The 12,765-nt window shown below is 43.2% G+C and overlaps 1 protein-coding gene across 3 annotated transcripts in view; it reads left to right on the forward strand.

Annotated features, from left to right (window-relative positions):
* Positions 1-12,765, forward strand: part of ABCC13 (multidrug resistance-associated protein 11) — a 340,660-nt gene that overhangs the window by 54,057 nt on the left and 273,838 nt on the right. For all 3 annotated transcript variants that reach the window (XM_087378873.1, XM_087378874.1, XM_087378875.1), the window contains exons 6-7: positions 4,527-4,645; positions 10,215-10,287. In XM_087378873.1, the coding sequence (XP_087234999.1) occupies positions 4,527-4,645; positions 10,215-10,287 (192 nt within the window). The remainder of the gene's footprint in view (positions 1-4,526; positions 4,646-10,214; positions 10,288-12,765) is intronic.

Here is a 12,765-nt window from a genome sequence, read left to right on the forward strand (position 1 = left end):
GTATGGGAGGTAGTAGTATCACTGCATGGAACATTTGGGTTGCTCGTTGTAGTCTAGTGATGGGTGAGCATCTGGCTCCACCCTCGACTACCTTGGTTGCGATCTGGCAGGATATCATCTACACCCTCCGCTCCACCTGGGAGCGTGGGACTCCAGGCTCTAGGGCAACTGTCGCGAGGCATGCTCAATTCTGCAAGGCTTGGCCTGCAGGGGTTTTTTACATTTTCAATTCGCGAGGGATTCGTTGGTTCTATAGTCCCCCCACCTGGCTGTTAGCCCCAGTACCAGAGATCCCCTAGGCAGTGAGCTGGGTTTCTCTAGAACAGGCTGGTTTTTCTTCAACCTTTTCCCAGTTTTTTCCATACTCAGCACCTTCGGGACTGCTGTTTTGTATAAGTCTTTCAAGAATTAATAGAAGGTTCCTTTCTTTGCCAAAAAAAAAAAAAACTCACAGAGCTCTGATACCAATTGTTAAACCTATTACACACGAATAAAAGATAACAATTGCATGAAATGAAACGAGATATAACAAGGCACTATATTCCTGAGAAATACTGAGAACTACATCTCGATAACATTGGTCGTGCACTCTGCATCGAACCATAGAATCATATATAACGCCTTTGAAGGTTAGGTGAAGCATATCTCGCCATATGCCGATCATCACGATGAAACTTAGCAGAGAAGAAAACCTCCATACATTGCGCCATGATCAAAAGTGAGATCATGATGCCAGAGCTCGAGATAATTCTCCAAATATGCAACATGCCACATGGCTGTGATTCTACCAACCTCCTTCAAACCTAACCTAGACAAACTACTAACCCAATTGAAGTTTGTCTCCAACATGAGATAGGTCGAACCTCAATCATGCGTGCTCTGGTCGCCCCACATGTTGTGTGGTCTCTGCGTCTCTTGTCCAGCCATATCCTGGTGATGACGGGTCTCACTGCTGATCCATAGTGCTCTCGTCTCCTTGAGCTCCTCCCCCTCGATCTCATCTGGCGCTGGCTCGGATGCGTAAAAATTAGTGACGTGTGTCTGTGCTCGGTCTAGCTCGGTGCCTTGAGGCATCGACTATAGCTGATCTCTGGCTTGCCGCACAAGGAAATCTCTTTGTCTCCACATCTCAATCAGGTAGATCCCAATGCAAACTTGGTCGGGGAAATGTATCAACCGTGTGAGTGGTCCGAAGCCGAGCCCCTCCTAAAAGAGATTGTGGTATCGCCTCGTATCTCATAGTAGGCCAGAAAAACACATAGAAAATGCTCCTTTGTCTCGACCTCCCCCATCGAGCCTAGTCTACAGACCCGCTGCTCTCTAGGTATCCTGGCCGCTCTCCCATCCTCAATCCACAGCTGATGGGATGAGACTCATATTTGTCCAATAGCAATCCGCAAGGTGTGTGAGACTCTCCTATCCTTGAGGTACTGTGGTCTGATGATGAGAGAGAGAGAGCACTACCTTGAGAGAGAGGTTTAGGGACGAGAGAAGGAGAGCTACTTTTAGGAGCAAAGAGAGAGAGAGATGCATTGAAGGACATATTTTCCATGGCTGCTCTGCTGTGAAGACAAACCAATGAGAGCCTCCCAACCATGAATGTGACGAGGAGGAGTGGGGCATAAAAAGCTTTCGACTGTTGTCAGCAGGCGAAGGGGCTGTCGCAAGATCTCGCAACAACTACATTAGAGAGAAGAGGCAGGGAAGAGAGTTACATGCCAATCCTTCAAACTGGTACGTTTGTGCAAGGACCAAGGGCAACACTACAGGGGGGGGGTGAGGGAAGCTTGTGGTAGCAACGATCAACCACAGCATCGCCAACCTTGGGAAAGCTTGAAGGCAATGCGCACACGAGATGCTTCTACTCTCCGTAGACCTTCTACTACAACACTACCAATAGGGCTGTTGCTCAACCGCCCCTTCCACTTCAGCACGTAGATCTCCAAAGGGCAGGGGCACTCTTGCCTCCAAGCTCTCTACATCAGCGAAGACAATGGGGAGTCTTGCTCCTGCTCCCTCATTGCAGCATCACCATAAACTCTAGCCAACAGAGCTAGGTTTCAAGATGGAAGAGAAAGGAGCATGCGGAAGAGAGGAAAAGGGAGAGAAGAGAAAGGAGCATAAGCTCCAAGTAGGGAGCTCTAGTGAAGAATGAGAGAAGGATAAGGTTGAACAAAGCGAAAAGAACATGATAAGATAGAGATACACGAGAAGGTGGGAAGGGGAAACGGAGAGGATGAGGTTAAAGGAGAACGGGGGGATGGGTCGAGTAAGACCTCAACTCCTCCCTAGCAGGATCGCCAAACTGTCCAAGGCCCTCGGGTAAAGCAACCTACAAAGACATGATAAAAGAGACACCAAGGAGATAAGGCTCCAAATAGAGATGATATTCCCCAAGCAAAGATCCCCTTCAAATACAAGTATGGCCACTTGCCCAAGGCCTCTTCACAACCCATCATATGTGGGATAACTCCTCCTATGCCACATGCCCCATTTAGGCCTCTCTCTACTCCATTCTTGCAAGAGATTAACTAGCAAAATAGCTTCTCATGGATGAAAATACAAATGTCCTAAAAGCCTAGAGAAGAATAGCAGTATTGTTTGGGATCTACAGAGTTCAGGCAATTGTCTTCTCCTTTCCTACAGCAAAAAGCATAGGTGAGACTTTGCAATCCAATTTGTGCACTCTTGCTACAATCAAACGCATTGCAATAATTGTGATGGTATCAAGATACATCTTCGAGTGCTTGCAAGAGATTATCTAGTGAAATAGCTTCTCATAGTGAAATAGGCAAATGTTTTAAAAGCAGTGGGGCTGGATTTGTGGTAGAGACAAGGAGTAGTACTCTTAGAAAGCAAGTATTCCAATCTTTTTGTTGCTCTGAAAGCTATATGTGCTTTTCAGTTTTTGGATAGAGCATATGCTCTTTACTTGTGCTATTGCATATATTCTTGATAACATTTACAGAGTTTACAAAATAGGATGTTCTTCTTACACTGCTTTAAGGACATGGCAGTAGATGAAGCGTTGCTGATCACTAAGTGGGTATGGGAGGCTGGAGCATGTATTTCCAATGGTGATCCACCAGCATGCATAGTGTTGCAGCTCCATGGTTCACAAAAGAATTTTGAAAGGCATTAGGCGCAAATGGCTAGATTCGGAGACACTTTGACAGTCATATAGAGGTAGACATATACCTGTTAAATGGAAGGAAGTAGCTTGATTTTGCATTTCAAAGTGAACAAAGTACTTGTTCATGTCGTCCCTTACTGGTGAGATAGCCTTTAAACATAAATCTCTCATATTGATGAGCGATGAAGTTCAAGGATGGACCAAAAGAGAAAGTGATGCAGTTGTGTGTTTTGGAGTGAAGGCCTCCAACAATCAATCAAAGATCAACAAGTACAATGCTGTGAGACAGGAGAATTTAAGGACAATGTGCTTCGCATGATGGATTAAGACTTGATCCTTGCTTTGCACTCTGCATGTGTGAATGATTGAGATGATTCAATGGTGGAGAGCAAAGTACAGCTTTCTCTCTTTCATAGGCCATGAAGAGACCCATGGCCAACCTGGTTGACAGGGAAAACATCAAAACAGAATGTTTTACGTATACTTGACTACTCAAATGCATACTCACAATCATTGTGTACAAAGGCTCCAAACTTGCAACTTGCTGCATATTTGGTTTAAGTGCATTTTGGATGATACTATTCCTTTCGTCGAATTGGATCTCAAGGCTTATTGTTGCTTTTTGAATATCTTTGAATTTTGCATGTTAATGTCAAATATCTACTTGAGCTTCTTCCGAGCTCTTTTGTAGAATTTGTAAAGTTGACAAGTTGGATAGATTTAATATGGCAAGCCCAATCATGGAAAGGTCTTCTTATTTCTAATATCACATCTTGTGCATGCCTTAACATTGGTTGGATTCTGTTTTGAATTAAATCTGCACTCCGTATTTCATTGATTGAAGTTGAGTTTTTCACCCAGTAAGTGTATAATTTGAGCCTTCACCTAGTAACTCCGTAAGTTGTCATGAAGAAACTTGTCGATGAAAGGGACATTGAGGTTTCTTTCTCTAAGATTGTCTAAATCTTCTGATGGTCCAAGGTTAGATTTGAGATTCAATACCATATTAAAATAAACAAATTTGTTAAATTAGGAAAGTTGGAATGCTGATGGCTAAAGAAGTAATTTCCAAAGAGACATCGAGCTAATTGCAAAGATAGAGCAACAAGAGACAATTGGGAACTGACTAGATATTATCTGGAGTAAAAGATGAATGCAGAGATAAGCATTGACAACTAGGCTGACTAATTCTGAGTGAATCATAGAGACTAAAAAAGTACAGCTAAGTTACAATCCCATAACTTGAACCCTTGACAGTTCTAAATGTGATTGCTGCACTTTCATCTTATAGATCTTTTATTCTTTGTAGTGTGAATATCCTTTCTTTCCTTCAATTACGCAAAAATTGTTTTCCCTTTATATTTTCAAGCTAAAATGTTTTACTCTTTCTCAGGTGACCTGGTTTCCTGAATTTTTGGAGGAGCTGTTTTCTTTTGTCACTTCACTTTTATTTGGTGTATTGGTCTTGTATAAAGGGTGGAAGTGTTCATCAGTACTTAATGACAGGAATGAGTAAGTTTCCTGGCTCTCAAATTCTTTAACTCTTTGAATGGGTTGCAGATATAGAAAGGAAGTTGAAATCTACCAATTTTTGTGTTAATATATTTTGGCTAAAAGCCAGCATACTGATTATGATATTTTCAGTGTTATTTCTTAGAGAAAGCGGTATGTTTAAGCCTGGAAATGCAGACATTCATATAGGGTTATCTAGCATCACTTTATGTCTATCAGGAGTGATAAGGAGCCCTTGGACCTGTTCCTTGTTCACAATAGGGTTCTGTTTGATTGCGAGGATCCTCTCATTTGTCAGGATCCTCCCATCCCTTTGAAGGATAAGACCGTGATGGATACCTTTTTGCACATGTATGAGAAGGTCAAGTGGAATTGACAAGTGCAACAAATTCCATGTAGAAGAGGAAACTTTTGACTGGGCAGTGGATGAGAGTTCCACAAGGATCTCTAAGATATCAATGAAGAGCCAAGAAATATGGTTGGTACACTTCGAGCTAAGCTGGTGGAAGGGAAAGATACAAACAATTTCTAAAGTGGAGCATGCGATTTGTGATCGTGCCCAAACAAAAGGTTGTGTTGGTGATCAGAGATCTCAGCAGGAAGAAATCAGCAAGCCACGGAGGATCCTGGTGAGCAGGCATGGGAGGTAGGCAAGAAGGAGGAGAGACAGCAAGGGATCATGTTGGGATACCATATTCTGGATATTGTGGTAATGGATTTGGAAGTTCTCATGAGGCATTTCGTACCTGCCTTGGTGTTGGCAGTTTCAGCTCAATTTGGCTTGTTTCCTTCCAAAAGTTGAGGAATTTATCATTGAAATAGTATGATGAAGGTATAGGTCTCATCAAGGGTCACATAGACAGATTTTCAATTTCTGTACAACTTTTCAGCCCCTATGGCCTAGTATGCACTATATGATCCAGGAACATTGAAGTGCGTATGATACAGTGCATGGGGTAGAGAGAGGGATGCTAACAGCTGTTTAGCATCATTTTGGTATTGACTTGTTGTAATTTCCCCAATGTGTGTAAGTCCTAGAGTGTATTGGAAAAATAGCACAAAACTTTAAATTAAAATGCTTCAAGACTATATAAGTTCTCCTCATTGGGGGAGAAGAACAATCAGAGCTCCAGTTCAGCCATCCAGAGGCACTTATAAAAGAAGATATTGGTAGCAGCACTGCACAGCCAATGCACCTGCAGCAAGAAGAATTTATCCCAGCAGATCCTTGCCTTATATGTAGAGCTCTAGAGTGGAGTTGATTAGTAGCAGAAGGATAGTTGCGAACACAGGTTTTGGGGCTCCTTCCTAACCCACCAAAGACCTTGTTTGAGAGGCACACAACAGGAGCGAGCAAGAGTTGGGAAACACTTTGTAGCCTCAGATCTAGCACCAATGGCACAACATCCTACTGTCCTCGTGGTATAGGTCATTTTCGAATACTGGCTGGAAACTCAGTTTAGCAAGGAAAATTTAAAGTTGAAGCTGGAACTGGAATTGCAATAGAGGGAAGAAAGAGAAAGAGAACACGGTGCCACACTAAGGGCCAGAAATAAGGGAGAAACCCCCCCCGCTCCCCCCACCCCCCTGCCCCAAGGTCTTTATTGCAAGAGAAAACTGTTACGAAGCTTGCTTACAGGGAAGCATGAATCTGATACAACTTGGATTCTCCATCCATTAAAAGAGCAAGATTTCTCTCTAATTTATAACTTATGAACTTGGGGTGTGCAGCCAAAAAATTCGAAATACTGCGGCCTACTTTTAGCCAAAATAGGCCAGCTTTCCTAATAGCTTTCGCATCCGAATAGTCGATTTCCTTGCTTTTAGCCCTGTGGACCCTCTTTTAGGCTGCTCGCCCCCTTGCCATGTGCTTTCTCCCCAAAATTGGGCACTCCATATATGCTTTTCTTTGGTGGAACCTGCTTTTTGTGCTTCTCGTCTTAAAACGAGGGCCTTTTTGCACTCTCCAAGGTCCTGCCACAATATCCAACACACTTTAATCTATTAAAGGTTAGCTAATGCATGCATTCTAGTTATTGGACTAATCCTAGTCCCTTGTCGGCATCCCATAGTGCTTACTAACCAATGCAAAACAAAGGAAGTAAACTTGCTCTAGTTAACCAAAGTCAACATTCTTTGATCAGAGTCAATAATAAAAAAGATCTCTCTTTATTTCATGGGAGGAGTACAATTTTGTGACATCTCGTTGACTTCTATTCAGTTGTGCTCAACTAAAAGGGTTCTCATGGATACTTTGAGAAAAACTCCTCATCCACCTTTTGGGCATCTATTGGCAAGCTGTTCTAGAACTTCACAAGATACCTGCCGCTAGTAACCTTGTCTTTGAGCTCATCTCTCTCATAGCCCAACGGGTTCAGAGATCGAGGAGACCACGCCCTCCCCCACCACCACAACATGAGACAATCCCACAGACGTAGATTGGAGACATTTTTGCCACTCACAGATGAGCCACCATGGTGCTAGGCTTCGGTTATGAGTCCTAGCTCTCAGCCTATTTCAGCTAGTTTCTAATTTATATCTGATTTTTGTTCGAGCTATTGAGCTCGATAGATCAGTTTAGCACTCATCAAGGGCCCTAGTGCTTTAGGCCATTGAGGCTTGTATGAGTTTTTCCTTTTTGGTGTACTTCGTACTTTGTCCCATACGCCCGCAAGGCCTCCCATGGACGTTAATACATCTCTCTCTCTGTCTCTGTCTCTGTCTCTGTCTCTCTCTCTCTCTCTCTATTTTACATTTTGTATCTAGGCAATTTTGGTACTCTATTTCATTTCATTTTGTATCTAGGATTTTTGTAGCCATTTTTGGCATCTTAGCGGTATTACGATGAGGCCACCTAGTTGGCGCATCGTTGATGATGTATTTTCCTTTCGGCGGATGATTTTGTGTCCCATAGGCCATGTATGGCCTTCCGTGGACCTTTAATAAAATTTCTTTCTTTCTTTCTTTCTCTCTCTCTCTGAACGAACCAATGATCAGCAACAAAACCCCCTTACTAAACCGACGACCCACGAACGACTTGCTGGAGTGAGAGAGTAGCTCCATGGTTGCTCCAGCAGGTCATTCGTGGGTCGTCGGTTTAGCAAGGGGGTTTTGTTGCTGATCATTGGCCCACGAACGACCTGCTGGAGCGACGATGGAGCTACTCTCTCTCGTCTCTCTCTCTCTCTCTCGTAGCTCCATCGTCGGAGAGAGAGTAGCTCCATCGTTGCTCCAGCAGGTTGTTCGTGGGTCGTCGGTTTAGCAAGGGGGTTTTATTGCTGATCATTGGTTCGTTTGTTGATCGTCCGCTGAAGGGAGGAGTTCATTGCTAATCGTCGTTGAGGCGTAGCTCATCATCGCTAATTAAATCCAAAGGGGAGTTTGTATGTGACCAAATTGGCACTTTTCCCGAGACATAAAGAGGAATCTTTATTGCATTGAACGGTCAAGAAAGTTGACTTTGGTTAACTAGAATAAGCTTTGTTTTACTGCTGCTTTGCATTAGTAAAAGAGAACTGTGGGGATGTCCACAAGGGACTACGAACAGTCCAAGAACTAGGAATGCATGCATTTCACCAACTTCTAATGGGTTAAAGTGTTGGAACTTGTTTGTGCAATGTGTAGGACCTAAGAGAGTGCAAAGAGGACCCGAGAGTGGGGAGAAAAGCACAAAAAGAAGGTCCCATGAGGTCTAAAAGCATGGACAAGGTGCACCTCTTTAAAAGGAGAGCCCATGAGATAAAAAAGGCGCCAAAAGCACTAGATTTAAAAAGAAAGCCTAAAAAGCTTGGCTTTTATGTAAGAGTAGCTTTTAGAAAGCAGGCCCTAGCTTTTTGATAGGCGTAGTCTATAAAAGAAAGGGACCAAGCCTTCCAGATTCATTTCAAGAGTTGTACTCAGCTTCATACTCTTTTCAGAGCCAGTTGTACAAAGTATTTTCTATTGCAATAAAGACCTTCGGGGGCGTCCAGCCCTTATTTCTGGGCCCTAGTGTTGTGCGTGCTGCATCTCCTTCTCTCCCTCTATTCTATCACGAAGAATCTTTGAGACAAGTGCTGCAATTATAAGTTTCAGATTTCAGTTTGTATTCTTTTGCTTCTATCGTGAAGTTCTTGTGAAATATTACAAAAATATTACATGGAAGTGTTTGCTACTAGTGGCAGTGAGGGTGCATGATATATTCAAGAATCAGTCCTTTTTAATGATGACATGATTCTATTTGGTCACTATTGGCCCAGTATTTTCTTTAGGATTCTATTATTCAATAGGCACTCATTTGTGCCATCCCTTGATGCCGAGAGGATTTTGAGTGCCAACTCCTTTTATGGCATCCAAAGGTTTTGGATCAGGAGGGTCTCATGTTGGGATAGTGGGCGCACATTGGTTGGGTGCAATGGGATAATGGCCCGGCTAGTTTTTTCAGGGCTTGGATTAATCTCTCAACACTGAGATGGAGGCACAGGTGAGAGCCCTCTCCCACTTGAGGGGACAGCCACATAGATGCTAAAGCTTGACTACACCATGCATGAGTTTTGGAGGGATGGACTTCAAAGAGCCTTAGTTCACTTGCATTGGTATAGGCCGTTCTCTAGGATAGGGGTGCTTCTAAGGATGTAGTATTTGCATCGAGCCCTTGGATCCTTTCTCTCTCCAGGCATTATAGAGAGGGGCTTCTCCAAGTAGAGTTTGATGGAGCCCCGGAGATGGATGGGGACCTAGATAGAGTAGTGGGCCACTTGAGCAAAAATTGGACCATCGATCCAACAACCATTACTTTGGTGTAGGACGGGTCATTGTGGCAACTATGATTGTGGTAGGACTAGCCCCTTCATGAGGTGTAGTGGGATCTGAATGGCCTTATTTTTCAATTGATCTCATGTAAGTTCTTCAGCTATCCATATCTTAGCTCCTTTTAGCTTGTAGGATTGTCGGAGAAGCTTCACTCATAGATCCCGTGAGTTAAGCGTAATGATAGCATGACCTTTAGACTGTAAGATACGAGTTGCTCTGGGTTCATCGTCATCATCAAGAGCATCATCCTTATCAACTGTCCAATCAATATTAGGCATGGTTGCTTTGATATGTGCTAAGGTGTCACTGAAAGAGTCCTCCTCTTTGCACCATCCTTCGGGGAGTCCCCCTATTCTAATCTTCAAAGCGTTGTCACGCCTAGCTGCATGCTCTTTAATCTCTTCCTGAATGTCAGCCTTGTTAACCTTTGCATCGAACTCCACAATCACTTCCTTCTTTGCGGTCTGTACTTCAGTGTGAACTAGGTCTTTGACTGTGGAGACTAGCTGGGGGGTAGGGGGGGAAGCCTTGTAAAATTCTACAACCTCATCGATGACTGCCTCAACTACCTGTCGATGTGCTTGATTTTGAAAGCAATATGTTCTGTACTTTTGCGTTAAAAATTGTTAGTGAGAAATAATTCTGCTCTATGATTCATAATATGGTTTTTGTGCAATCTTACCTATGATGTCTCAAGAATTTGTACTTTTGATGACTGTTTCTTCAAGATAATGGTGAAAGTAATTGTCTTGTAACTGTAAGGGCATTGCTATTCCAGGGAATTGGCAACTGTGACAGAGTCATTATTGCAGATTGAACCTCTTCAAGAAGATTTGAAAGAACATTCTGGGGTATGCCTTCAGAGTTCCTTTTTGCTTAGTTTTTTGTATTACTGCCAGAAAATATCACACTAACTATTCAATTGATTGAGTTTCTGTTTCAATAATTTTCTTGATCAGGAAGCTGTTTCTCACCCAATTATGTATACAGATCAAACATGCGTAGATATTATATTTGGCTTGCCACTATCAAAGGATGTCACTTGTGTATTTATTCTCACCAGCATTTACCATCATTCCATGTTGTAATTATGTGATGGGGTGAACAAATCCCTTACAATGTGTCTTATGCCTAGTGATTCAGTGTTCTAGTGTCCCTCCCCTGACATCAGCTATGGATGATGCCTGATTCTTAGTTTCCTTGTATCATTGCAATTTTGGGGGCACATTGTGATTTCAGTTGTTTGTTTAAGACAGCTGTTTTTGGAATGGGCTGTATTTTTCTATCCATTAATTCTCTTTGTAGTGCCACTGACCTTGCGATCCTTGAGGGCCTACACTTTTATGAGAGATGCTCTCAGAGTTTCACATTTGTTTGTGTAATGAGAATGGAAAGCAAACATTGGACATAGATTGCATTAGTGAGGTGATGAAGATAATGCAACAAGAAAGTTAATGTCTGTAGATGCTGGTGAGGGAATTCACGTTTGGAGATGTGGCAACATACGATCAACACTAGACAAGAATTAATGGGCACTACTTTTTTTTTTGGGACTCATTCACTTCTTGAGATTCCACACCTTTGCTTATTTTAGAGCATTCGGTCTTGATTCTAGAAGCACTTGAGCTTTAATCTACTTAAATTGTGGTTTTGATGAAAAAAAGCAAACATAGCTTTCAAACAAATCACCTGAGGATAAGGAGTTAACCGCTGCTATTTAAATTGGAATTTCCTCATCAAACACGGCAGAGAAACAAATCACCTGAGGATAAGTAGTTGCCCGCTATTTAGATAACGTGAAGTCGCACAGCTTGATGGTCTTTCCACAGTTTTGTACTTGAAGGAACAAGTACAAATAAACAAAAAAAACAAGGTGTTTCATCCTGTTGCACCAACGATAAACATTTACCCAGTAAAATATCATAAGGGTGCATTAATTTTTTTGTACGTGTTGTTGTATTGATGCAAAAATGCTTATCACAAAGAAGCTTCTTTCCTATTTTTAAGGCCATTAATACCTCATTGTTTTTCAATTGCAATTTTTGTAAATTGTCAAAGGCTGGGGAGTTGACATTGGCTTTTCTTGGATTCAGAGGGGTGTTCCTTTCAGATATTTGGGATGCCAGGTAGGATTGGACATCTCTCCAGCACATCAATTTGCCCCAATACTTGAAAGTATAAGGAAAAAGCTCCTTTTTTGGAGCTTAGCCAAACTTGACCTTGCCTCTAGAGTTGTGGTAGTGAACCCTTGGCCACCGCCTGGTTTGTGTGTTCTTGTTGGTGCCGGTCTAGGGATTGCATGACTCAGCTCATTAGACCAGTCATGAATTTTTTATGGAGTGGACTTGATGGCACGGCAGATGTTGCAGTGAGGGTGGCCTGGGAGACCATTATTCTCCCTACATGGGAAGGGGACCTTAATATCATTGACCCAGACTTGCAGTGAAGGGCATTGCTTTGTAAGGTGGTGGTGAGGGGACTCATGCCTGGGCAGGAACCTTGGAAGGATTTCTTTTTTGGACGCATTCAGGCTTGCACACCTACCTTAGGAGATGATTGGGTGGACAGCCCTCGCTGGATTTTTACTTCCACCCCTCTCAGGTCTCCTGCCTCTCCTCTCATGACTGCCATCCTCAAAGCTTGGGGGAGCTTCAGGAACACTCTTCGAAGGGTTCCGCCCTCTACCCTTGAAGAGATTGATAGGCAGCCGATCATTTGGAACGATAGTATACTGGATGAGCATGGCAGACCTCTGGCCACTTCCCATTATATGCAGTGGTCTGGATGGGAGAGAGGCCCTGCCTACACAGTAGGCACTTGGAAGGCTTTTATTAGGCTACCTGAGGATCAGAGGCTACAGTCCGTGAGTCACCTCAGAGGGGTAGGACGCAGGATTCATCAGATAGATGCAGCCATCCCGGTGGAATGGATAGTTGAGATGCCTATTACTTCCACCTCTTGGATGGGAGCTTTTTCGAGGATAGCAGTTTCTCTACAGGTGATCGCTCTTCGAGGTCTCGGGGAAGATGCTCTGGTCTTTGACGTTGGGGAAGGAGGTATACTCTCTAGATCCACGGATGATATTCTTCTAGAGGTTGCCTTTAAGCCTATCAGGATTGCTGGTTTTGTGGACCATGGAGCGGGCTTGCAATGGTACTTAGACCTCGACCCTCTGCTCTTGGCTCTGGGATCCTGGAGGTTGTGGTTATATGGAGGTGTACCTATCAGGTGCTTGCAGTAACATACTACTAGCAAACACCCAGGAGAGTGGGAGTGGATAGATCATGGGCACCGAGAGAGGGGGATTCCCTTCTTTCGTTTCACGGTTG

The sequence above is a fragment of the Dipteris shenzhenensis genome, chromosome 9 (assembly GCF_047967505.1).
Source record: "Dipteris shenzhenensis isolate YYH24624 ecotype China chromosome 9, Dip_SZ_1.0, whole genome shotgun sequence".
Classification (NCBI taxonomy): domain Eukaryota; kingdom Viridiplantae; phylum Streptophyta; class Polypodiopsida; order Gleicheniales; family Dipteridaceae; genus Dipteris; species Dipteris shenzhenensis.